Source organism: Belonocnema kinseyi, chromosome 5, assembly GCF_010883055.1.
Source record: "Belonocnema kinseyi isolate 2016_QV_RU_SX_M_011 chromosome 5, B_treatae_v1, whole genome shotgun sequence".
NCBI lineage: Eukaryota > Metazoa > Arthropoda > Insecta > Hymenoptera > Cynipidae > Belonocnema > Belonocnema kinseyi.
The window spans coordinates 13485993-13511026 of NC_046661.1; the positions used below are offsets into that span (position 1 = coordinate 13485993).

The window sequence follows — 25034 nt, forward strand, 5'->3', positions numbered from 1 at the left end:
AAAACCACAACCACGTCTCAAGACCGTGAGATACGTGGTTACAGTCTGTAAAGCAATCAATACGACGATCGAGCAAAAGCCTCTTGCACCCTAAGAACAGGGAGCGACCCAAGGACTACCGCCTTCTGCATTTTTCCAGCAAGTGTTCTAGCATATTGTTGACACGCAGGGATGCTTCTTAGGCTATTAGCAAGTGAAAGCTGGCACCTCCAAGAGCGCCGATGATAAGGACGATCAGTTTAACAGAATATGCCGGGGACAATCGTTGCAACTCCCTTATAAGGTCTCGATACCTCTCTTTCTTTTCATTCTCCTTGGCTATGATGTTTTTGTGAGCTGGTGCCGAAAATTCGATAACGAACATGGTTCGCTTCTCGAAGTCAAGAAGAACCATGTCAGGCCTCGAGTGAGCAACAGAAACGATTGTCGAGAATATAAAGTTCCAGTATATGCGGCACTTCCCATTCTCGACAACTGACTCGATTTCCCTAGGAGCATTTAGAAGAGCGATATTAAGGTTAATGCCATAAGAGTGACAGAGATGGCAATAAAGCACTCTTAGTGCCACATTGTGCCTTTAAATGTATGTCGTTCCCGCGTGAGTTGGACAACTAGATAATATGTGAGCTAAATGCTCGGGGTATGCATGGCACGCCCTGCAGCTATCATCAGGAATGTCTTGGCTCAAAATGTGGCGACGGTATGTTAAGGTGGAAATGACACCGTCTTGGCATGCAAAAATGAAACCCTCCGTACCAGACTTCAATCCGGGCGATTTAAGGAAAGCAAACGTTTGCTCACAAGACGTGGATCCTCTTATCGAGGAGCTGTTCACGAAAGTTTTTCTCTTGTGCTGTCTTAATCCGGGCTTTCAGAAGTGAGTACTCGAGATAGATAAGATTTGATGCATTTTGCTCACCCCTAATACTGAAGTCAAGACCGAGTGTTTCAGCAGCCTCCTCCGCTGCTTTGTACAGAAACACTCCTTTGCCCACTTCTTCGTGCTTCCTGACCATTTTAAGAAGAGGGTCTCTTCCATTTGCGACTCAATGTGTTGTACCCAGAATAATCCTGTTATGAAGACATTCAAGACTCAATATTCCGCGACCACCTTGACGGCGTGAGATGTAAAGTTGCGGAACGGAAGACTTAAGATGCATGTTTTTGTTCATGTGCACAACCTTTCTTGTCCCGATATCAAAGGATCTGAGCTCGTTCTTCGTCCATGGAACTATTCCAAATGAATAGAGTACTACCGGGACGGCAAGCATGTTCGTTGCAGATACTTCGTTCGTCGCCGACAGTTCGGAAGACCAAATTTGTCGGATGAGACGTTTGTGTCTGCTTCGGAAAGTATCCTTTATAGATGTCACATCCTGAATGCGACTCTGTGGCAAGCCCAGGTATGTATAAGTCTCTCCAGCGCAAAGGTGCCGTATCGCGATTCTATCAACGAGCTTAGGATCTTCAGGGATGCTAATAAGTTTTCCTCGCTTCAAATAAACCTTAGCCCATTTGTCTAACCCAAATTCCATTCCAATTTCCTTAGTATATCGTTCGACAATCCCTAGAGCTAGATGTAGTTGCTCTTTGTTTTTAGCATAGATCTTAAGATCGTCCATGTAAAATACATGAGTGACCTTGTACTTTCGATCTGCAGTTTTGCCGCACAAGTACCCGTCGGAATGGCGAAGTGCTAGAGATAGTGGCAATAATGTAAGCAAAAGAGGAGTAGGCTCATGGTGTCGCTCTGAAAGACACCTTTTTGAAAGATAACCTTGTTAGTTGTCCCAAGATTTTTTCTAGATGAGATAGTAAATCTGGTTTTCCAAAGCGGCATCAATCTTTCTATGCACCTAACTCTTTGCGGATGAACCTTTAAGATTTCCAAAAGACAGATGATAAGTCTATGGGAGGTCGAATCGAAAGCTTTCCGATAATCAATCCAGGCCATCGATAGGTCACGCTGGTAGAATGCTGTATCTTTGCAGACACATCTATTGATGAGCAGGTTCTCCCGACATCCGGCTACGCCTTTCTTTGAGCCACGTTGTTCATACATTTCTTGCCACACAGGTTCAATTGCCCGAACAATCCTATCATTTAGGATAGCTGTGAATATCTTATAAAGTTTGTTCAGACAAGTTATTGGCCTGTAATTCTTCGGATCAGCTCAGTTGCCTATTTTCGACAGGAATATTGTACGCCCTTCCATCAACCACTCCGGAAGCGGCTCTTCTGACTTCAAATATGAGGTGAAAATACGGGCCAAATGCTGATGGGTTGAAGAAAACTTCTTCCACAAGAAGGTTTTGATACAATCTGGTCCGGGAGCGGAATAGTTCTTCATCCCTTTTCATACTTTTTATTTTTTCATATATATATATGTGTGTGTGTGTGTGTGTGTGTGTGTGTGTTTGTGTGTGTTTGTGTTTGTACTGGAATGTTCAAAAAAAAATTAATGCTAAAAGAACGGCTTGTCTGAATACATTGTTAATAATTAACAAATATGTACATGCAATTTAAAAAAATGAATTTAAATCCTCATTTGACGGCTATTTATGTAAATGAGTGCATTAAGAAACGTCACTAAATCATTAAGACATTATTATCTATCATTTTTAAGTTAATATTTCGATCCGATACTCAGTTGACGAAATAAAAATCATTAAATAATCATTTATGTTGCTCAATAGAGAAAAATTAAAATTTAATCTTTATGTTATTTAATATTGTAAAAAATCAGCTGATAACGAATTAATCCGTTAATAACATAAAAAGTATTACACTTTTAATGTTCATTTAGACATTGAAATAATTTTTATTCGACATTTTTTTAAAGTTCCACTTGCATTTCTGCAAATTTGAATTACTAGTTACCTTTTATACTAATTTAAAAAAACACATGTAGATATAATTTTCAAAGTTAAATGCAGATACCTACCTTTTTCACAACTTCAGAATCATTTGAAAAATTATGCAAATGAAATATGATCGTTTTAAATATAAAGAAACTTTTATTATGCAAAATATATCTAACGTTCAATTATATAACCTTTGAATAAATAAGCAATTTATGTTACTTAATTTGAAACATCTTAAATTGAATCTTCATGTAATTCAATATTACAACATAAAAAGCCTGAAGCGATTATTTTCATTGACAAATTCAAATTATTTTTTACCTTATATTTTTTATAATTTGAACTTTCATTTCTGAATATTTTTATTTTTTAATAGGCTTTTGAAATAATTTCAGAATATGTAAGTTTTAACAGTATCATTTAATAATTATTCAATCGTTTCAAAACAAAAAAAGCATTCAACAATTATTTACATTGAAACATTTCAATAATGTTTACTGTATATATTTTTTAAATCTTAACATTTGTTTGCTTAAATTAAATTAATTATAATCTGTTGAGTATTCAGTGGGCACAAACTTTGGAGACGGCTTTATGACACCATTGCGCAATCTTTACGACAACTTCACAACATCCTATGACCATATCGTTAAGGTGTCCTTACAATATCGTCAAAGCGTCGTATGAACCGACGATATCTTAACAATATCGTAAAGATACCGTAACGACATGGGCATAGGATGTCGTAAAGTTGTCCTGAAGATGTCGTAACGATGTCGTAAAGACCTCAGAAAATGTTGAGCTGATTGGGTAATTCTGAAAAATATAAAGCTTAAAAGAATCGGTTAATAATTAATTTAAGAGTTCAGAACATAAAAAGCATTTAATAAATATTTTGTGAAATGTATGTGTATATCATTTTAAAAATTGAATTCAGATACTCATTTCACAACATCGCAAACATTTAAAAAATTATTATAATGGAAATATTTTCAAAAAAAAAAATTTTGTATCTATTATAAAAACAATAGCTAATATCAATTACACACCCTTGATGTAAATATTCAATTTATGTTACTTAATTGAAAACAATTAAAATTCAGCATTTTGAAAAAAATCAATCAACCAGCAGTTAATTAATTTGTTCATAGCATAAAAAGCAATAAAAAAATATTTGCATTGAAGCATCAAAATAATTTTTACACAATATTTTGCTGAAAATTTGAAGTAGTAATAATCTTTTTAAAAAATTCCATAAAAACTAAAGATTAAATTTAGATACTTATTTCAAAACATCGGAAACATTAAAAAAAATTATGAAATTGGAATATGAGTATTTTCAATATAAATATACTTTTATTATAGAAATCATATCCCACATTATATTGCATCACCTTAAATTTACTAATAAATTTATGTAACTTAGTCAGTTGAGTCCCATGCGGGACGTCCATCTTTGGTTAGAACAAGTGGTTGTACACGCAGTGGTCCCCCAAGAAACTTTGAAATAAACTAGAAAGGATGACACCCGAAGGGAATCGCGATCTAAATTTCGACCTCGTTTCGACCAAAGTACCGAAGTTCTTTGACCTATTGCGTTCGAATTTAAGGACGCGGCATGTCCCCAAGAAACTTGAAACGAACCTATAAAAGATTACACCCGAGGGGCATCGCGATGTAAATTTCGACCTCGTTTCGATCAAATTACCGAAGTACTTCGATCGTATTGCGTTCAAAATTGAGGACGCTGTGGTCCCCCAAGAAACTAGATATGAACTGGAAAGGATGACATCAGAGAAATCACTGGTAGTTTTTGTATTCTGGATTTTATTCCTTAACAGGACCAGAGAGAGCAAGCGGTTGGCTCGATGCTCGCTCGAGCTCGTGGAGCGGCAGAATGACTATCGGTTGCTTTAGAAATTTCTTTACTGATCATATAAAAATTTTAATTTCACAACAGGTATACATTTATAGTACATTTTCTATTCATATAACAAATTTAGCTGTCTAGTTCGATTTATCGAACGCGGCTTATTTGTTCATATTTTTGTGCTCGTTTTAATTCCTATAGTTTGTTACGCTTTCGCGAATCATAAAACTGTTTGAGTAAAAATTTTTCTTCAAAAACCCACATTTTGAGCTTAGAGCTAGGTACTAGAACTTACAAACTATGATGCTGAGGTGACGCATTTTACCCATCTATCAATATGTGATATGGCATTTTATATTTCATGGTGATCGGAGGTTTGTCGTTTGCTAGTACTTTCGCCTCCTGCATATCAGGTACATTATGTATTTGATTTTCGTAGACATTTTTTGTCCTATCATATATATTTTTGTATATAAGGAATATTGAGTTTTCTATGGAGAACAATATTTCTTTCTAAGTTTTGCATCAGCTATCATCCCTATACATTTGTTTTGTACTCTCTGTAGCTTAAGTATACTACTTTTATTTTTATTACTTCAGATTGGTGCCGCATATAGCATCAGTGCTTTAATAATGACGTTGTAAAAAATAATTTTATTTTTAATACTAAGCTTACTTGTTCTACAGATTAGACAATATAATATATAATATGTCTTTTGCTCATAGATGCTAGTGTATGCAGCCGTATCGTCGGCAAATGATTAAAGCAGCACACCTATCATTCGTAGTACATCATTGATATAGAAAATAAATAGGACTCTATACCGTATTGAATCTTGCGGGACTTCTGCGTTGATGTCCTGTTCTTTAGATCTTACTCTATTTACAAATACCACAAATTTTCTTTTTTTGATATATGTTTGAACAATTTTAATTACATATGTTTGTATCTTATACTTTATTAATTTGTAAATAAAGCCATCGTGCCAAATGGTGTCAAAAACCTTTTCCAGATCAGGGATTAACATTGCTGCAGATATTTTTTTATTAAAGTTTGCACTAATAAACTGGGTTATCCCATCTAATTGCAAGGGTATTTCTTTCTGGTCTAAAACCAAACTGTTCCGAAATTAATATTTTATGTTTTTCTTCAAAATTGCTAATTCTGTTATGTATCGCCGGTGCTTAGGAGAATGAACCCGTAAATTATATTGCTGTGAAAAAAACACATCTTATCATAACGCCATGAAAAAAAACTCGTCTCTATAAAATGTGATGAACAAAACTATATGTCAGTAAGTACTGTAAAAAAATACATATTGGTAAACGCTGTGAAAAAAACACGTCTTGTATAAACCTGTGAAAAAAAACGCGCATCATTGAATGGCCGTAATAAAAAACATATTTTAGTAAACGCTGCGAAAAGAAACCCTTTTTAAGAAACGCCGTGAGGAAAAAGTTTACTCGTGAAAACGCCATAAAAAAATATTTTTTTGTCAAAACGCCGTGAAAAAAACCTTATTCATGAAAATGCCGTGATTATGTTATAATTATTGTTATAATTATAATGGTTTATTATTTTATTAATAATAAAATATGTTATATGATTTAACGTTAAATGCTTTTATTTTTTAGATTAACCCTTTGTTACACATATTTTTCTGTTAAGCGAATTTACTTGAAAATTCTTACTTGCGGGTTTTTGAGGTCGCTGATTACGATCATGAAGTCAGAATTTCGAAAATTTTAATTCAAGATTCAAGATGGTGATCTCAACATTTTGAATAAAGAGATATATAAGTTTGAAACTTTTTACTCGGGGTTTTTTGGGATCGCTGATTACGAATTTGAAGTCAAGATAGCAGATTCAAGATGGCGGTTTCAAAATTTTCAACAAAAAAAAAAATATATGTATAAGAGCTTCAAAATGTATACTCAGGGGTTTTTGGGATCGCTGATTACGATCGGTGATCTATGATTAGATTCTAGTAATTCTTCAGGATAAATCTCATATGGCCCACCATGACACATAAATTGTGGTTGAAATGTTGGTGAAATTTTTAAAATTTACTCTTCCTTAGCGTAATCCATAAATTCAATAAATGCTTACATTATTGAAATCAAGGTATTTAAAATCTCATCTGCGATTTCGAAGATTTACGTATCAATGTAAACTAAATTTGATCGACTAATTTTAATTTTAATTTAGTAACTTGAAATTCGTAAGCAGTCTCTCCAAAAACCCCGAGTATAGATTATCAAGCTCGTATATCTCTTTTTTCAAAATTTTGAATCCACCGTCTTGAATTTAAATATTTATCATTTATGAATTCCGATTCGCAATCAGCGAGTTAAAACGCCGTTATACCAATGTTGAAAAGAATCGAACGTTTATTTAGTATACCCGTCCGCTATATTAGATCCGCCATTTTGTTTTCGAAATTTTTGACATCGGATACGTAATCAGCGACCTCGAAAACCCGTAGGTAATCGAATTTGGCCCATTTTATGAACATTTTCTAATTTTGGCCACCTTTTTTTGATTTTTTAACACTGTGTGGGAGCTTAAAACACACGATTTTAACTTCATATTGATTTATATTTTTTTGCATAGTCCACCAATAATACTTTTTTTAAGGCAAAATGATTATTATAGTTTTTTTCTTGGAATTCTTCACGGTGTTTTAAAACAATGTTTTTTTTCAAAGCGACCTAATAAACAATTTATTTTCCACGGCTTCTTTCAAAAAGGTTGTTCTTCATAGCTTTATTTTTCAGGTTTTTTTTTGTCATAAGCACCGGCGATATAAGGGGCAGAATATGTCAAGTGCTCCCACGTAAAATGAATTTTTCTTGGATCCGGCTGAAACTTGGCTGAATTGTAGTCCTAGTTGATCTACATTAATCCACCAAACCTTAGGTTCATTTATCAACCGATTCGTGTCCAATTTTGAATTTCAAAACAAAAAAATAATATTTTTTTTTTAATAAAAAGAGAAAAATTCAGGTCCCTGTATATTGACAACCGGTTGATAAATGAATCTATGGTTTTGTGGATTATTGTAAGTCCACTAGGACTATATTCCAACCAAGTTTCAACTCAATAACAAAAAAATAATTATAGAATAATTAGCCTAGAGGAGGCAAAAGACCTGGGGTCTTTTACCTACTTTTAGGGAGTAGACAAAAGGCCTTGAGCCTTCCTGGATCCAGTCCTGTGTACTGCTTTCCTAATTTCTCTGGGCTTAACCAGATCTATATCCTCTATATTAATGCTTTCGTTTTGTACCTATCTATATGCAGCGTGGACCAACCTTTTGGTGTTACCATCCCCTAAGTTATCTGTTGGACGATGTATCCTCTCATAGTGCTCTGCCAGAAAATTTGCTTTATCATTATCTTCTACCACTAGGCCTCTAGGCCCATGGAGTGCAGGCGTATGATTTTTATTTTTACTTGTCAAGCATTTTGACATTTTCCAGAAGCTCTTATCTTGAATGTTAAGTTTTTGTTTTTCTGATCCCAATTAGAGTTTTCAAATTTAGCAATTAGCAATTAAGCATTTCTGTCTTTTATTAGTCTGCTAATGTATTGTGGTAAAGGTTTATGTTAGTCACTCATCACTGTTTTAGGAATTGAGAGGGCTATAGCTTCGTTGATGACACCGTGAAGTCTGTCAACGCAGGCATCTATTCTAATTTCATCGTTTAGCTTTGTTTCCAGCGTGAGCTCTTTATTAATAATTTCCCTAAACTTGGGCCAGTCGGACCCTTTATAATTAAAAAATTACGGGTTTGAGTTTCAAAATCTGTCTTGCTATATAAGACTAATTAAATAATAAAAAAGGATTATGATCTGAGGACAGCTCCTCAATAACAGTTAAATCTATATCACAATTGTAAATTCTTGGCAAGGCCAATATCGACAAAGCTCGGTTTATCATTGGAATACGTATAGAACGTAAAATTATTTGGTATTAAGATTCTTAATATATTTCTACTAGCATAGTCCTGAAATATTTTGCTGTTTGCATTACCCCGAAAACATTTCTATGCCATATTTTAAGAGTTTAAATCACCATAAAGTAGAACTTCATTCTCTAATTTAAAAATGTGGTTCAAATCCTCTGAGTCTTAATTTTTTTGTGGTGCATTATATGCAGATTGTTGTCCATCATTTCAATTGTCACAGACTCAATATTGTTTGTATTTATATTTACCTCACGGTATCTTATTGACATCTTAACTAAAATCAGGAATCCCACCCTATAGCTTTTAATCTATCTTTACGAATTTTATTGCCACCCGGTACGTATATGTTTGCTTTAGGGGTAATTTTAGTCTCATTTATGAGCATAATGTCTTTATAATGTTCCCTTTAGAAGTATTTTATTTCACTCAAATTACGACGGTTACCATTCGCCATCCAATGCGCAAAATTTAATAAACTAGTTCCAAATTTTGCTGCTGCCTCTACTGTCATGAGTTACTTTCCTCGCTCCTTCCTCCTTCTATGTGCTTGGATGCTCCATTGGTTGTAAGAGCCTCGCTCTTCTGATTATCCCACATGTGCTTGGCTGCTCCTTGTGCTGTAAGCACACTTCTGAGTACAGACATCTGATGCTCCTAACTTTTTGTATGTTCGCATTCGCTCTGAAAACCACCAATAAATTCGGGTGGTACACTTTTACATTTTTCATCTGGTCACTTTTCTGCTCCGGTTTGCGACTTTTGAATAGTCACTTGCGTGCATCCTACATCCTGGGCCATCATCTCGTCGTAGATCTCTACCAATGGTATGTTCGGTAGTCCTTTAAAAACCAGATGTTTTTGTTTCTCGTCCTTGAAGCCATGGGTGAAGTATGCAGTTCCCTCCATGTCGAGTTTCCGTTTTACAGCATTATAAACTTCCAGTGTGTCCATGCGAACTGAAAGTCCTTCATTCGTGATTGCGAATTTCACGTTTTTGCTGATCTTATAGCCTTTTATTTTCTTTATCGTCTCCGCATAGTCTCATTGGCATTCGGAGGCGAGCCACATACTCCGCCAGGTGGGTCTTGCAGTTACAAACTGCTCACGACAAACTCATTTAGTAAACTCCGAATCAATAATAATTCACTGACTATCTGTGGTCGGAGTGCGCTCTTTTATGGGAGAGCGCACAGACTGCGCGGACTCTCCCACTTTTCGCTAATGGATTAATCAGGGAGGGACATCACTTCTAATTGGCGCGTTGTTCACCCAAGGCACCGGATTGGTTGAATAATGTGGGTACGTGCAATATAATATCATTTTATACATTTTCTCCTCCATCCAAGTCTAACATTACATTTTGATTAAAATTAAAAACAATTATGCCTATATTATATATTGTAACCTTGTAGATACTGTGAATATAGCATGTAAGGAGTGAGTGCTCTATTTTCACCCTAAGGTTATCTAAGAAAGGGATGAAACTCCCCGGGCTATTCTAAATATTTCTATTTATTAATTAAATTTTCAAAAGATAGGGTTGCGCGGAGTAAAGGCATGAGATTTTAATAAAAGACTGATTTATTCAAAAATCCCTATTCTGGATTCAATACAAAATATTTTTTTATCCCTGGCTAATTTTATTTTATTTCTTTGCTGAAGAGTAATTGCCCTTTTAAAACTGAATTTCTATAACGACGTATCTCAAGTATCCAACGTTTTGTCGTAGTCTCGATATAAGATTATTTTTCTTGCAATCTGAATTTCAGAAATTTGAGAGTCTACCTGAGCTCTACTTTTATTCTTAAATATCTACGCGGAATCTTTCTTTAAAAATCAGAGATATTAAAAATCAGATTTATTTTATTTGGAGATTTTCTCATTCAATTGAAACAGTGAATTTGTAAAAATGGTCAATGACCTCAAGAGATTTGCCCTACTGACAGAGTAAGGATTTACCACTGCGGTAGCTAGCTTTAATAATGATGATTTTTAAATATCGTAAATTTACAAAAAGGGTCCTAAGCCCAAGAACCGATAATTTATCTTTATGATAATGAGGGGTCACCATAAAAGGGTGATACACCTGAAGCGCGGTAAACTAGCCTGAGTCGAAGCGCCCTCGGACTCCAGCTGTGTCTATCCACTGACTAAGAGGGACAAAGAGAGAGCTCTTATGAGAGGGAGAGAAAGAGATTATCTTAAGTCGACACTTTATGTCGAAATACAAGAAGAGCCTTTTCCGAAGGCTGTAAGAAATTTCCGAAAGCTATTTTCTTTTACCTGGCACACAGTCTTAGCCGTTTTCTGAACAGGTTTCGAGCGAATTTACGCTCGTCCGCCCCTAAACAGCTAAGGTGAATGACAAGGTCTATAAAATTTCCACTGGGCAACTTCTTGGCGCCGGGTACGAGAAGCTTAGCTCGCTCGTGACGTCTGTAGTCTTAGTGGAAATTTTCAGGCTTTGAAAATAATTTATTATCTGTGCCTCGAGCACTTCGCTTTTTAAAATTTACTTTTTATTTCGCAGGAGGTCTTTGCCTCAAATAACATTTAGCAAATAGTCGCGTATGACGCCTTGAAACAAGAAAAAATTAAATTCGACGTTCGTCACAGAAAACACTGGGCGAAAAGATAACTCCTTTATCGACAGCGTGCGAGCGAATTTACACTTGTCCTCTCCTCAAGTGAGCTACTTTTCAAAAAAATAATAGAAATGGGATTTCTCCCAAGTCTATTAGTGATCAACTTAGAAGAGAGAGACCCTCTTCTAAGAATTTTTTTTTTGCGAGTTGCCCCGCAGAATTAAACTAGCGTTTTTAGCTTGTGCGGCCCTTTTTATAGGGCTAGTCCTTCTCTCGTCCCCTAAGATACATGAGAAAATGTATAGTGAGAGGCCTCGCAGTCTGCGCTCCTCTAAAGCTCCTACGATGATGCAATATAGGTAAAACGTTACACTCCTAGGAAGAAGTATAGAAAATCATGTATCGTAGGGGACGAGAGAAGGATGAGCCCTATAAAAAGGGCCGCACAAGCTAAAAACGAACGCCCTCGGGTTGCGGATAGAGGGTCTCAGTCCATAAGGGTTTCTGCTGAATATGGTTACAAAAATAAATAGGCAGTCTCGGACAATTGTCCAGGGGTGGTCCCGAAGGAATTAACCCCCAAGCGGAGGTGTGCCTTATCCTTGCATCGGACAACAGTGTCCACCACTCTAGAGCTGGGAGAGCCAATCAAAATGGATTCAATGCGATAGATCGGCGGAATCTCAGGGACATTTAGGTGGACGGAGTGACTAAATCACGACTTGCTAGAGTACTACTATGCGAGTGTGGCCCCCGAACGGTGTTACATGGCACGGCTGCATGTTCTGTGTTGCGAGAAACACCCAGAGCTATCGCACTTTTCGCAGCAACGCCTGCGAAACCATGCCGCACTACTCCGAAAAAGGGGCTATGTTAGCGGAACGCCTACTCAACTACAGCTAGAACAAGCCGGCAACAGAGAAAGAGAGGCGACACTAAGACGAACCACGGACCAACACCAAGGTTTCTCTCAAGTCTAAAGATCTGGCTGAAATGGATGATGAGCTTCGTGGACATTTTTGCGAAGAATCCGAACTTTGGGCTATCAATTATTGTGTGTATAATGCAATGATAGCTTTGGCCGATGTGAACCGTAAAACAAAATCAACGGCTGATCATAAGACCAAAAGGAAAATGCATCAACTTGCCATAAAGATAGGCTGGGCAAGACAGTACGCGTCCCGCATTCAGTGTGTGATTGACTACATCACATTTCGTAGGAAATTTACCGCCAAGGTTCGAAAGTTCGCGTGCGAACTCCGGACCCGTTATCACACACTTAACACGTCAAAGCTGCTAACCATCAGGCAGCATATTGTTGAGAGAATACGGATACTGTCTGATGCTAACAGAAGTCTAGAGCGGAGGGAGAGGTGGGTCAAAGATAATCAACAGTTTCTCTTCGACCCATCTCGACTCTTCCAAAACCCTCCAGTTACTGTCGACCACCCACCCAAACCAGAGGAGGTCGAAGTATTTTAAAGAAAAGTCTACGAAGTGCAGCATAGACTTGACGGAGACTCAGAAAATATAAATAGCTTCAAGGAGCTGTGTGATGCCCTCATAACACCTGATCAAGAATGCCCACCCATCACTACCGAGGAGGTGAAAAAAGTATTAAGAGGGATGAAGAACTATTCCGCTCCGGGACCAGATTGTATCAAAACCTTCTGGGGGAAGAAGTTTTCTTAACCCATCAGCATTTGGCCCGTATTTTCACCTCATATTTGAAGTCAGAAGAGCCGCTTCTGGAGTGGTTGGTGGAAGGGCGTACAATACTCCCAACAAAAATAGGCAACTTAGCTGACCCGAAGAATAACAGGCCAATAACTTGTCTGAACAAACTGAATAAGATATTCACAGCTATCCTGCATGATAGGATTGTGCGGGCAATTGAACCTGTGTGGCAAGAAATGTATGAACAACGAGGCTCAAAGAAAGGCGTAGCAGGATGTCGGGAGAACCTGCTTATCGATAGCTGTGTCTGCAAAGATGCAGCATACTACCAGCGTGACCTATCGATGGCCTGGATTGATTACCGGAAAGCTTTCGATTCGACCTCCCATGGACTTTTTATCTGTATTTTGGAAAGCTTAAAGTTTTATCCGCAAATCGTTAGGTGTCTAAAGAGATTGATGCCGCTTGGAAAAACCAGATTTACTATCTCATCGGGAAAAAATCGCGTGACAACTAACCAGGACACCTTTCAGCAAGGTGTCTTTCAGGGCGCACCATGAGCCCACTCCTCTTTTGCCTCATATTACTTACCCTATCTCTAGCACTTCATCTTTCCGACGGGCACTTTTGCGGAATACCGACAGATCGAAAGTACAAGGTAACTCACTTATTTTATATGGACGATCTTAAGATCTATACTAAAAACAAAAGAGCAACTACATCTAGCTCTGGGGATTCTCGAAAGATTTACTAAGGAAATAGGAATGGCATTTGGATTAGACAAATGCGCCAAGGTTTATTTGAAGCGAGGAAAATTTAATGGTATCACTGATGACCCTGAGCTCGTCGATAGAAGCGCGATACGACACCTTTGCGCTGGAGAGACTTATACATACCTGGGCGTGCCACAGAGCCGCATTTAGGATGTGACATCAATAAAGGATACTCTCCGAAGAAGTTACAAACGTCTCATCCGGCAGATTTGGTCTTCCGAACTGTCGGCGAGGAACAAAGTATTTGGAACGAATATACGTGACGTCCCGGTAGTACTCTATTCATTCGGGGTGATATCATGGACAAAGAACGAGCATATCATATCAGGACACGAAAGGTTCGGCACATAAACAAAAGCATGCATCCAGAGTCTTTTGTTGCGCGAGTCTACATCTCACACCGTCAAGATAGTCGCGGAATATTAAATCTTGAATGTCTTCACAACAGGATTATTCTGGGAACAACACATATAGTCGCAAATTGGAAGAGATCCTCTTCTTAAAACGGTCAGGAAGCACGATGAAGTGGGCAACGTAGCGTTTCTGTACAGAACAGCGGAGGAGGCTGCTGAAAAACTCGGACTTAACTTCAGTATTAGGGCTGAGCAAAATGCACCAAATCTTATCTATCTCGAGTACTCACTCCTGAAAGCTCGGATTAAGAAAGCACATGAGAAAAAATTCCGTGAACAGCTCCTCGATAAGAGGATCCATGGCATCTCTCACAGGAATGTGGAGGATCAGTCAATGTCATGTAAGCTAAATTTTACTTTCCTTAAATCACCGGGATTGAAGTCTGGTACCGAGGGTTTCAGTTTGGCATGTCAAGACGGTGTCATTTCCACCTTAACATACCGTCGCCACATTTTGAGCTAAGACATTCCCGATGATAGCTGCAGGGCGTGCCGTGCACACCCCGAGCATTTAGTACACATACTATCTAATTGTCCAACTCATGCGGGAACAACCTACGTCCAGAGGCACAATGCGGCACTAAGAGTGCTTTATTACCATCTCTGTCACTCTTACGGAATTAACCTGAATATCGTTCCTCTAAATCATCCTTGGGGAAATCAAGCTAATTGTCGAGAATAAAAAGTGCCACATATACTGGAACTTTATTCTCGAAAATTTTTTCTGTTGCGCACTCGAGGCCTGACATGGTTCTTCTTGACTTCGAGAAACGAACCATGTGGCTGAAATTTTACCGCGATTTCGCTGGGAGCGGTTGCAATTTTTCAGATTAGTACCCGCTCCCGGTGAAATCCTGCGGTTGTCCATATGAAAAATTTTTAATATATATATACATAATTGTTCTCTTTTATGCTATTAATATTGTTTTGTTTACATTTATTTTCATTTTACCAAATCCATAATTTGGCGTGTTTTTTTAATATAATCTATTCCTGGCTCTGATTGGTGAGCAGTACCCTTGTATGTGACACCCGGTCCAGTCTTGCCATTTTCTTAAAAATGGAATCTAATTCTTAAACTCAAGATCCTATTAAAGTTGTCTTGTTCCATAGCGCACATAGACATGCACGAATCCATACAAACACAGATTGTACCCACATACGCAAATAGACACGCATACACAAACGGACCCACGTAAGTTAATACAGATCTACTTGCAGACACATACAAAACATACATATACACCTAGGCATAGATAGGCACACACAGACACACACAGCTCCTACATAAACGCCTAGATACAAACAGTATCAGGGGTGTCATAAAAATCATAACGTCTGAATAACGGAGTTTGACCTTCATTTGACCTTGAGCTAGACGTGATGGTGTCACATGGACGCCCGATCGTGATCACAGACACCAAAAACGTGAGCGTCTACTGGCTCGAGACCCGTTCCTAGGTAAGGAATCAGCTGAGAGATTAAAGGAGGATATGACCTCTAGATGACCTCTAAACGACCTATAAAAATGTCCGCTCTTTCAGAATTCGGGGTCAAAAAATTTCATCAATCGTATTAAGGAGTTTGACCTTCATTTTACCTTGACCTAGACGTGATCGGATCATATGGACACCGGCATCGTGATCAGCGACCCCAAAAACATAAGGTCTCCTGGTTTGAAATCCGACCATAGCTAACACATCAGCTGAGAGATCAAAAGAAGAGTTTGACCTGTAGATGACCACCAAACAACCTTCATAGGTCAAGACGTATTCGGAAGTAAAATTTTCCGCTCTTTCAGAATCCTGGGTCAAACAAATTTTATCAATTGAATTAAGGTGTTTGACCTTCATTTGACCTTGTTGTAGACGCTTAACTCCTTAACTAACCTCAGCTTCTTACCTATGTTGCATAAGATGTTGAGTTTTTTAAGCTCTGTCATGAGATCACAGAAGTCTTACGCGTTCCGTTGTCCTGATTTCTCATCAGCTGTGGATCTCACTTCCAGTAAAGTAAGTTATTTTGTGGTCGCCGAGCGCCTTCGTCTGTTCACGTCACTGGTAATCAGTGATCGATAATCATAAGTTAGGACCAAAAACGTAAACCATGATCATTATCAATAGTTCTGCCTGTCGGTTTGAAAATTTGTCATAAGAACAACCGCAGGATTTCAACGGGAGCGTTTGATAATCTGAAAAACTGTACCAGATCCCAGCGAAATCGCGTTAAAATTTCAGCTATAACCACGTCTCACGACCATGCGATAGGTGGTTACAGTCTGTAACGGAATCAGTACGACGATCCGGCAAAAGTCTCGTGCACCCTGCGGAGACGGAGCGACCCAAGGACGACCGCCTTCCGCATTTTTCCCGCAAGCGTCTTAGCATATTGTTTACACGCAGGGATGCTTTTCAAGCTATTAACCAATGAATGCTTGGCACCTCCAAGAGCCCCGATGATAAGAACGATTAGTTTAACAGAATACTCCGGGTTCCATAGTTGCAACTCCCTTCTAGGGAGTTTTTTTTCATTCTCTTTGGCTACGACGTTTTTATCAGCTGGAGCCGAAAATTCGATAACGAACATGGTTCGCTTCTCGAAGTCAATAAGAACCAAGTCAGGCCTGGAGAATGCAACAGAAACAATTCTCGAGAATATAAAGTTCCAATATATGCGTCACTTCTCGTTTTCGACAATTGACTCTGTTTCCCTAGGAGTATGTATAGGAGAGGATTTATAACATTTATAGGAGAATAATCTTGTTGTGAAGAGATTCAAGATTCAATATTCCGCGACCACCTTGACAGCGTGAGATATAGAGTCGCGGAATAGAAGACTTAAGATCCATTCTTTTTTATCTGCATAACCTTTAGTGTCCCAATATCAAGGGATCTGAGCTCGTTCTTCGTCCATGGTACCACTCCAAACGAATAGAGTACTACCGGGACGGCAAGCATGTTCGTTGCAGAAACTTTGTCCCTCCTATTTTGAACGGCACTTACTACAACTACGTTTGGTGTTGTCATTGCTGTTCCCACGAGAAGCTAGGGATAGGGGTTCGTCCATCCTTGTAGAGCAGGTACCCTCTATCCGCAACCCGAGGACGCGTTCGTTGGCTTTGTCATAGGCCCTTCGGTTTGATTCTAGAGGAATCAAAACCGAACCGAATGGTTCCGGTACCGGGAAACGAACCCGAGCCTTCTCGGTGAAAGTCAGATAAATACATATATATACTATATATACATTACATGCATACACACATACAATATAATATCTGAGCACTGTCAATTTTACATTTTAACATATAATACTAATAATAATTTATAACCTTTATTATTAATATTATTAACAATTAATTATTGTTATCTTTTATGCTTTTAATATTGGTTACATTTATTTGCATTGTACCTAATCGATAATTTAGCGTGCGTTTAAATATAAGCTATTCTTGGCTCGTAATTGGTGCACAGTACCCTTGTATGTGACATTCGGCCCAGTCTTGCCATTTTCTTAAAAATTGAAACTGATTCTAAAACTTACGATCCCATTGAACTTTTTATGCCCATACCCATGAGTATCTTATGAGGATGTCCTCTTAGTTGATTTTTAATATATACTGAAGCTTAAGTTTTGAATAAGAAAATTACACAGATAAGCATTAATAAAATGACTGGGAAAAGCGAGGCTCGTCATCTTAAGATTCGAAAATTTAGATCTGCAAAACCAATACTTGTGAGAATCACTAGTGATATTTTTTAATTTTCTCTTTCCTTTCTGATACTTGGAAAGATCAATCAACTAATAATTAATTAATCAGTTTACCAGATAAAGAAGAATTAAGAAATTATTTTCATTAAAAAATAGAAATCATTTTTATTTTACATCTTAGTTAACATTTAAAATTGCATTTCTGAAAATTTTATTTATTTTTTCAGTTTACCTTCTAAACTAATGCTAGAAAACATTGAAATATATATACAATATGACGCAGTGAAAAAACTTTTTTTGTTGGAATTCATAATCGGAAGGGGGTTTACAAGTTGTCATTTGGGTTCAAAATGTCTTCCACAAAGTTTAATGAAAAAAATACATTTAAAAAATAATAAAATATTTTTAAGGTCCAAACTGATAGGAAAAGTTATATACGGCAACTGGATTCTCAACTGTTTAGTATATCCCGTGAAAAAATTTCTTATTTTTCCACAATGGATTTAAAGTTGAAAAAATGATACAAATTTGAATTTTCTAAATTTTCAAACAGCTGTCGCACAGCAACTAAATGAATATGTTTTCTTATTCACTTTTAAACTAGAACTATACGAATTACAAATTTAAAAAAAAGTGTTTTCACTGCGCCCTAATGTACATATAATTTTGAAAACATTGATTCATGTAATCACTCATTTTGCGTGTATTAAAATAGTTATTCACACTCAAATAAGTACATAAATTGTACTTCATAACATAACACTGTGGTGGCGCAGAATGAAAAAATTGGTAAGCAATCATGAATTACACAGACTTAAATACAACTCGCATCGAACTATTAATACTCTGCAGTCACAATCTCAAATACGAGACGTATTATTGCGAATATTATTTTAATGAACGTCAGGCTTCTATATCGTCGACTTGGAAACAGACTTTAGTTTGTACACACAGAGGGTCCTCTGATTACAAATATTTAAAATGCATAAATTGTTCTTTATAGTATAACACTGAGGTGGCGCCGCGAACTTGGGCAATTTTGACTATAATGGAGAATTGATTACAGTAATAGAAGCACAAACAATGTAGTCGATTCCTATTATACTGCATTGCTACAGACATGTAGTCGATTCCTACTTTACTAAATTACTACCAAGATAGGGGGTACCTTTTTTCATATGGAGGATTCTGTGTACTGTGTAGTACTTAAAACTTGAAGGCTTTTTAAAGTAATCTGGAGACGTTTTTCGAAAAAGTCTCAAGTTTTCTGAAGCAAAATCTAGTCAATCTGAAGATTTGTATTTTGGCTTCCTAGTAGCACTGGTCTGTAGCCTTAAGGGCGTTTATCTTATGATCAATGTAGATTGAAATAAAGGTATACAGTTTGGTTAATTAATTACGTAATCGTTCATTTGTGATGGTTCATTGTGAGTAAAAGGACTTTGTGCAATAGAGAGGCTCACTGTCTAACAACATTCAATTTAATGTATTTTACTGCTGCATAAATGAAATTCATAGATTTCATCCGATTCTTATTAGTAAAAATATTTTTAATTTGAAATTCGGAGATTCTATTATGTAATTTTTACAGTTGATACTACCGTACCGAGGTGACCATTATGACTGCATGCACTTGAAGCCATGTGGCGATCTTGGACAAATTCTTTTTCATCCATTTGATATCCGAGATGAAGAATCCATACGCAGATGTATTAAGTACTCCAATGTGGTCATCAATTTAATTGGGAGAGAGTATGAAACTAAAAATTTTAGTTTCGAAGATGTTCACGTAGAAGGGGCAAGAACACTTGCCAGGATTTGTAAAGAAAGTGGGGTTGAAAGATTAATTCATTTATCCTCTCTTAATGCAAATTCTAACCCCAAGGTAAGTTATTAAAAATTGGGTTTGTAACTTTATTGCTATTTTTGTTGAAAGACGTTTCTTTATTTCCCTGAAAATTTTATTTAGTATGTAGTTCTATTTCTAAAAGTTTGTATTTTGGATGTCATACTTATTTAATTTAAATTAGGCCGTGGCAAAGATTACTGAAATTCTTGTGCAAACAGCCGAACTTGCGAAAAATCGATTTTTTTGGTGCATTTTTCTAATCTAGAAGTCCTTAGAAATGCGACCCATGAAGCATTTTGAGAGATACACGTTAGTTAATGAGTACTGGAACGTCATTCGCAGCTATTCCCGGTGTTTTCACGTGCCTCTGCGGGGGGCGCTCGCGGCGTGACTCATACCAAAAAATCGGTCTTTTTTCGGGCATGAGTGGCGGTTTTCTTTACTGGCGAACCGCGAGCATCTCCTTGATGATGAAGGAGAACTCTACGGTCCTGGTATAGCCGTTCAAATAGTAAATTTAAGTTTAATTAACTCTCTTAATATTCAAAATTAAAAAAATATAATAAGCAAAAATGATTTGAATGCTTAAATGAAAATAATTGTTTAATGCTTTTTATGTTCTTAATTGATTAATTTTGTTCATAGTATTTAAATACATAAATATTGAAGTAATATTCTTCAATTGAGTAACATATAATGAATAAATTAAGTCTATGGAAATGCAAATTAAAAAAAAAATTATATGTTAAAATTATTTGAATGTTTCAATTAAAATAATTGTTTAATGCTTTTTATATTGTGAATTGATTCATTAATTATGACCAGATTCTGTTAAAAGTTTCTTTTCCTGGAATTAGTTCCTCTTTCTCCTTTTGCATAATGTGTCCCCTAAGGGTTTACATGAAGTGTTAACATCTTAATGAACTTATGCTATTACATAAATTGCCCCCCCCCCCCTCCCCAGAATCCTTACCGCATGCTCTTTTCAGCTTCCTTTATCTTATATTCCTTACCTACATTCTTCCCGTCCCATCCTTCATTATCCCTAATACCTTGACTATTTCATCCCTTGTAATGTCGTCTTCACCTGTTTCCCTGCTAAATTTGCCTTATTTCCTTATTTTGCTCTCTAACCCCCTTGCAATTCCATAAAATATTTTTGCAATTCTACTGCCTCAATATAATAGTTTAATCTTCTTCTCTTTCTATTTACCACTTTTCTATTTTCCTCTTTTTTTCATCACGCGGCTCAGTATACTCTTTTTTCCCCCTATATTTCTCTCAACTACTTGTCCATTTTCTCCGTGTACTCAAATCCCTTATCAATTTGTGACAAAGTTACAAGTATGCCGCTATCGTACGTTCCTGTGGGCCCATGATTAGGAGTGGAGAACGACACCCCCACTCCATATAAGCTTTAACTTGCCCCGAAGGCGAGTTGTCCTCTCGTCTGGTGCTCACTACACGCTCCGTGAGTCGGTACCTAGTTCGTCACTCCGCACCCCTGCGCTGCACGACACCACCCGATCTTCCGGGATCATCCTCAAGATTTCAGCCCCCTTGCTGAACCACCAACTGCTCTAGAACCTTGGCTTCGCCGCCCGGGTGCGACTTTTGAACTACGTTTGTGAGTCTAGTTTAAATAAACCCTCTTTACTTTACCTTGTTTATCTAATGATTGACTTCACCTAACTCTCGAAAATCCAAATTCCTACACCCTTCCTTTTAATTTGTGAGATCCCTCACAAATTTGGCGCCCACTTTAAAAAACCCACAATCCCTCCAAAAATCCTATAAGTCGAGAAAAGAAGTCAAAATGATGACAGTAAAAAAGTTAAAAATTAATGCATGTGTGCCATTGAATGGATAAATTTTAATTTGAATATTAAGAAGAAAAATGTTGAATATTGATTTTTGTAGATTTATATTGTGATTTGAAAATTATGTCGTAGAAAAAGTGCTGGTAGGATATATGTAATTTAGCTCGAATAAAGTGCGGGTAGACTGTTATATATAAATCCGATAAAACGTTGGTGGGACAACAGCCCAATTTCAAGTTCCACCATCGACAATAAAAAATAAAATCACCCTGATAAAAAATGCCTTACTTGTACTCCTTGTAGCAGGATTGATTATCTGAAGGGTTCAAAATAGACTCAAAATAAATTGGTAAAAAATCAATATTGAAATAGGAAGAAAACTATTTATAACGGGGAAAATAAGAAAGATAGCAAAAAACTAGGAGGAAATAGAATGAGAAACAAAAAAGTTAGAAAAGGAAGCGGCGTCAGTGGCGAAAATTGGCGCGCGAACTAGGAACCAATGACGTCACACTACAACCCTACACTTGCCGCCCCAGTGGATACATCCACAACGCAGTCAGGCCAAGCGCAACCACGAAGTAGTAAAAATCGAGACGCTCACTTAAGTGAACGTGCCGGTTTTTAATTAGCCGTACAGAACCCCTGAACTAGTCCGTCAAAAAGAAGAAAGGTGTTAGATACTCGTTAAAAAAATTGAATGAAGTTAAGGTCCGGTAGAATAAAAATTATTCCAAAAATGGCAAATCCGGTCGAAAATACGAGAGAAAATAGGGAAACTAATGAAATTCCGGAAATTATACTGGAAGAAAATAATGCACAAGCAGATGCGGGTAATTTTGAAAACGAAAATATTATTATTCAATCGGTCGAAGGAGAAAATAGAATAGAAGAATTAGCAAAACATTTGAACTTAGAATTCGTAACGGTACGAAATAGAGAGTTAGGTTGGGAGGGGGGGAGATACAAATCAAGCGAAAGGTGCAAGAATAGATAGAATAGATAGAGAAATTGAAAACAAAAGAAAATAACTCGAAATATTAGAAAGAGACAGGGAACGATTAGAATTGAGTCGGTTAGAAAGGAAAGAAACTCTTAGAAAAGAAAGAGATAGGATAGAAAAAGAAAGAGCAGAGAAAGCAAGAGTAGGTCGCGAAAAATTACGAATGGAAATAGAAAGACAAGAGAAAGAAAATGCGAGAATTAATAACAGAACGTTCGAAATTGATTCTTTTTTTAGATAATACTAAAGAATTTTGGAATGAGGCACAAGAATTAATAAATTTTGAAGAAATGAAAAGTGATCAAATCAAAATCAAAGAACTTTCAGAAAAAATTAAAAATTTAAACGATAAAATGGATCGAATTTTAAATTCAAGTCAAAATTTAATTTCTCAAAGTAATAAGTCAAGAAATGTGAAAAATACGGTTCATTTCGAAGAGACAGAATTAGATTTTAATCAGAAAAGGTACTCGTTAGCAGGTGCACGGAATAGAATGACAAGAAATAGGGGTAGCGGTCAAGGGGACGACTCATTACCGAGACCGGTGCAAAGGCAATCAATTATGCGAACATCAAATTTACCTCAATGCCAAACAGACTTGCAAGGTGGAATATATAGAAGTAGAGGGACCGATATGGAAAGAAAAGAGATGAATGAAAATAATATGAATGAAATTCCAGCAACTCTCTTTCCTTTCGGAATGATACAAACCCCTTTCCAAATAATGTCAAATTGGCCGATTAAATTTAAAAACAACACGGAAAATAGTCCAACTTATTTTTTAATTAATTTAATAAGATTTAAAAGAGGTTATAAAATTAACGAACGAGACATTTTAGAAAATTTAGATGCTGTTTTCGAGGAAGAAGCATTAGGTTGGTTTCAAGTAAATAAAAATAATTGGCAATATTTAGATCAATTTATTGAAGATTTTAAAGAAACTTACTTAAATGAGAGATATACTGAAACAATTAAAAATAAAATAAAATTTTGCAATCAGAAAAAAGACCAAGGCATTCATGCTTTTGTTACAGAAATTAAACATTTATTTGAATAATTAATGCCACGTTCGAACCTGGAATGGCAATTAAGAAAGACCTATGAAAATTTAAGAATTGAATATAAAGTGTACATTTCAAGAAATGCTTTTTCGAATTTTTCAGAATTAGAAATATTAGGTCGAGAATGGGAAACAGAATTATCAAAATCTCAAATTAGAGGTCAACAATTAAGCATTTTAGATAAAGAGGATAATAAAAATAACAAAAGTAAAAATGATCCAGGAAATAATAAAAGTCAAAATAATACTGAAAATGAGAATCAAAATATAAATAAAAATCAGGATCAAAATCAAGAAAGACAATTTAGGCCAAGGTATCATAACCAACAAAATATGCAACAATACAAACCAAGATTCCCAAATAGAAATCCAAAATTTTTTAATCCAAAACCTTCAAATAATAATTTGAATTATACAAATAATGAAAGATATCCAGGAAATCAGAGGTTCATGCATAATAATAGTCATTTTAAAAATCAAAACACAGCTGGCCAAACATTATTGTATGCAATGAATCAGCTGTTAGGGAACACAGATACAACAGACGTATAATTCTCCGCAAATACCAGCGCTTTTATATAACGTGGAAGAAAATAATAGTAAGTCAGGAGACAAAAAATATAATAAAATAGCAGATCAAAATACGAAAAATTCAGGATATGAAAAAAGTTGGGGTATTACCCCTACTTTTTTCAATTTTAATTACAGATCGCGGGAACCCATTACATGCTACAATTGCGGGAAAATAGGCCATTTTCGACGTGATTGTTGGTATAGTTTACGTCAGGGAAACGAATACGGTCGCTATTGAAGGCGGAAAATAGCAGACCAAACCAGAGACTGCTAGAATTACTTAACACAGAAACAAATGACTCGGACGAAACAAGATTTCACCTTATGATAGATTTTAAAGATCATAAATATGAAGTGTTAGTTGACACCGGTGCAACACACTCATATGTAAGCGAAAAATTCATACAAACAATAAAAGACTTAGATTATGAAATTAATAAACCAATAAATAATAAATTAATGGTCGCGAATGGCCAAAAGATGAAAATAGTAGGTCAAGCGTTGATTCCAATTAAAATTGGGCACATAGAGAAATATTTCTTATTTAGATTGGTACCCGAATTAAAATCAATTGGCATAATAGGAACGGACATGGTCGAAAAAATAGATTTAAAGATGGATTATGAGAAAAAAGTTTGGTGGTTACTACGATTACCAAATATTAAATATACGATTTAATCAAAATTAATTAAAATGCAGGAGCCAATAATTAAACAAACGAAAGAAAATGCGAAAGAGAATGAGAATAGGGAAAGTGATAAGAGTAAATTAAAATTCAGATCCAAGATCTTCTCCCGTTTCGCCACATACCCCACCCCGACCCCTCCTTACAGGTGAAGCACTAGACTCGATCCCGCCAGCAACCCA

General features: G+C 36.5%; 1 protein-coding gene across 2 annotated transcripts in view; it reads left to right on the forward strand.

The window, feature by feature from the left end:
- Window positions 1–25034, forward strand: part of LOC117172428 (NADH dehydrogenase [ubiquinone] 1 alpha subcomplex subunit 9, mitochondrial) — a 227313-nt gene that overhangs the window by 55583 nt on the left and 146696 nt on the right. For both annotated transcript variants that reach the window (XM_033360350.1, XM_033360351.1), the window contains exon 3: window positions 19453–19746. In XM_033360350.1, coding sequence (XP_033216241.1) covers window positions 19453–19746 — 294 coding nt within the window. The remainder of the gene's footprint in view (window positions 1–19452; window positions 19747–25034) is intronic.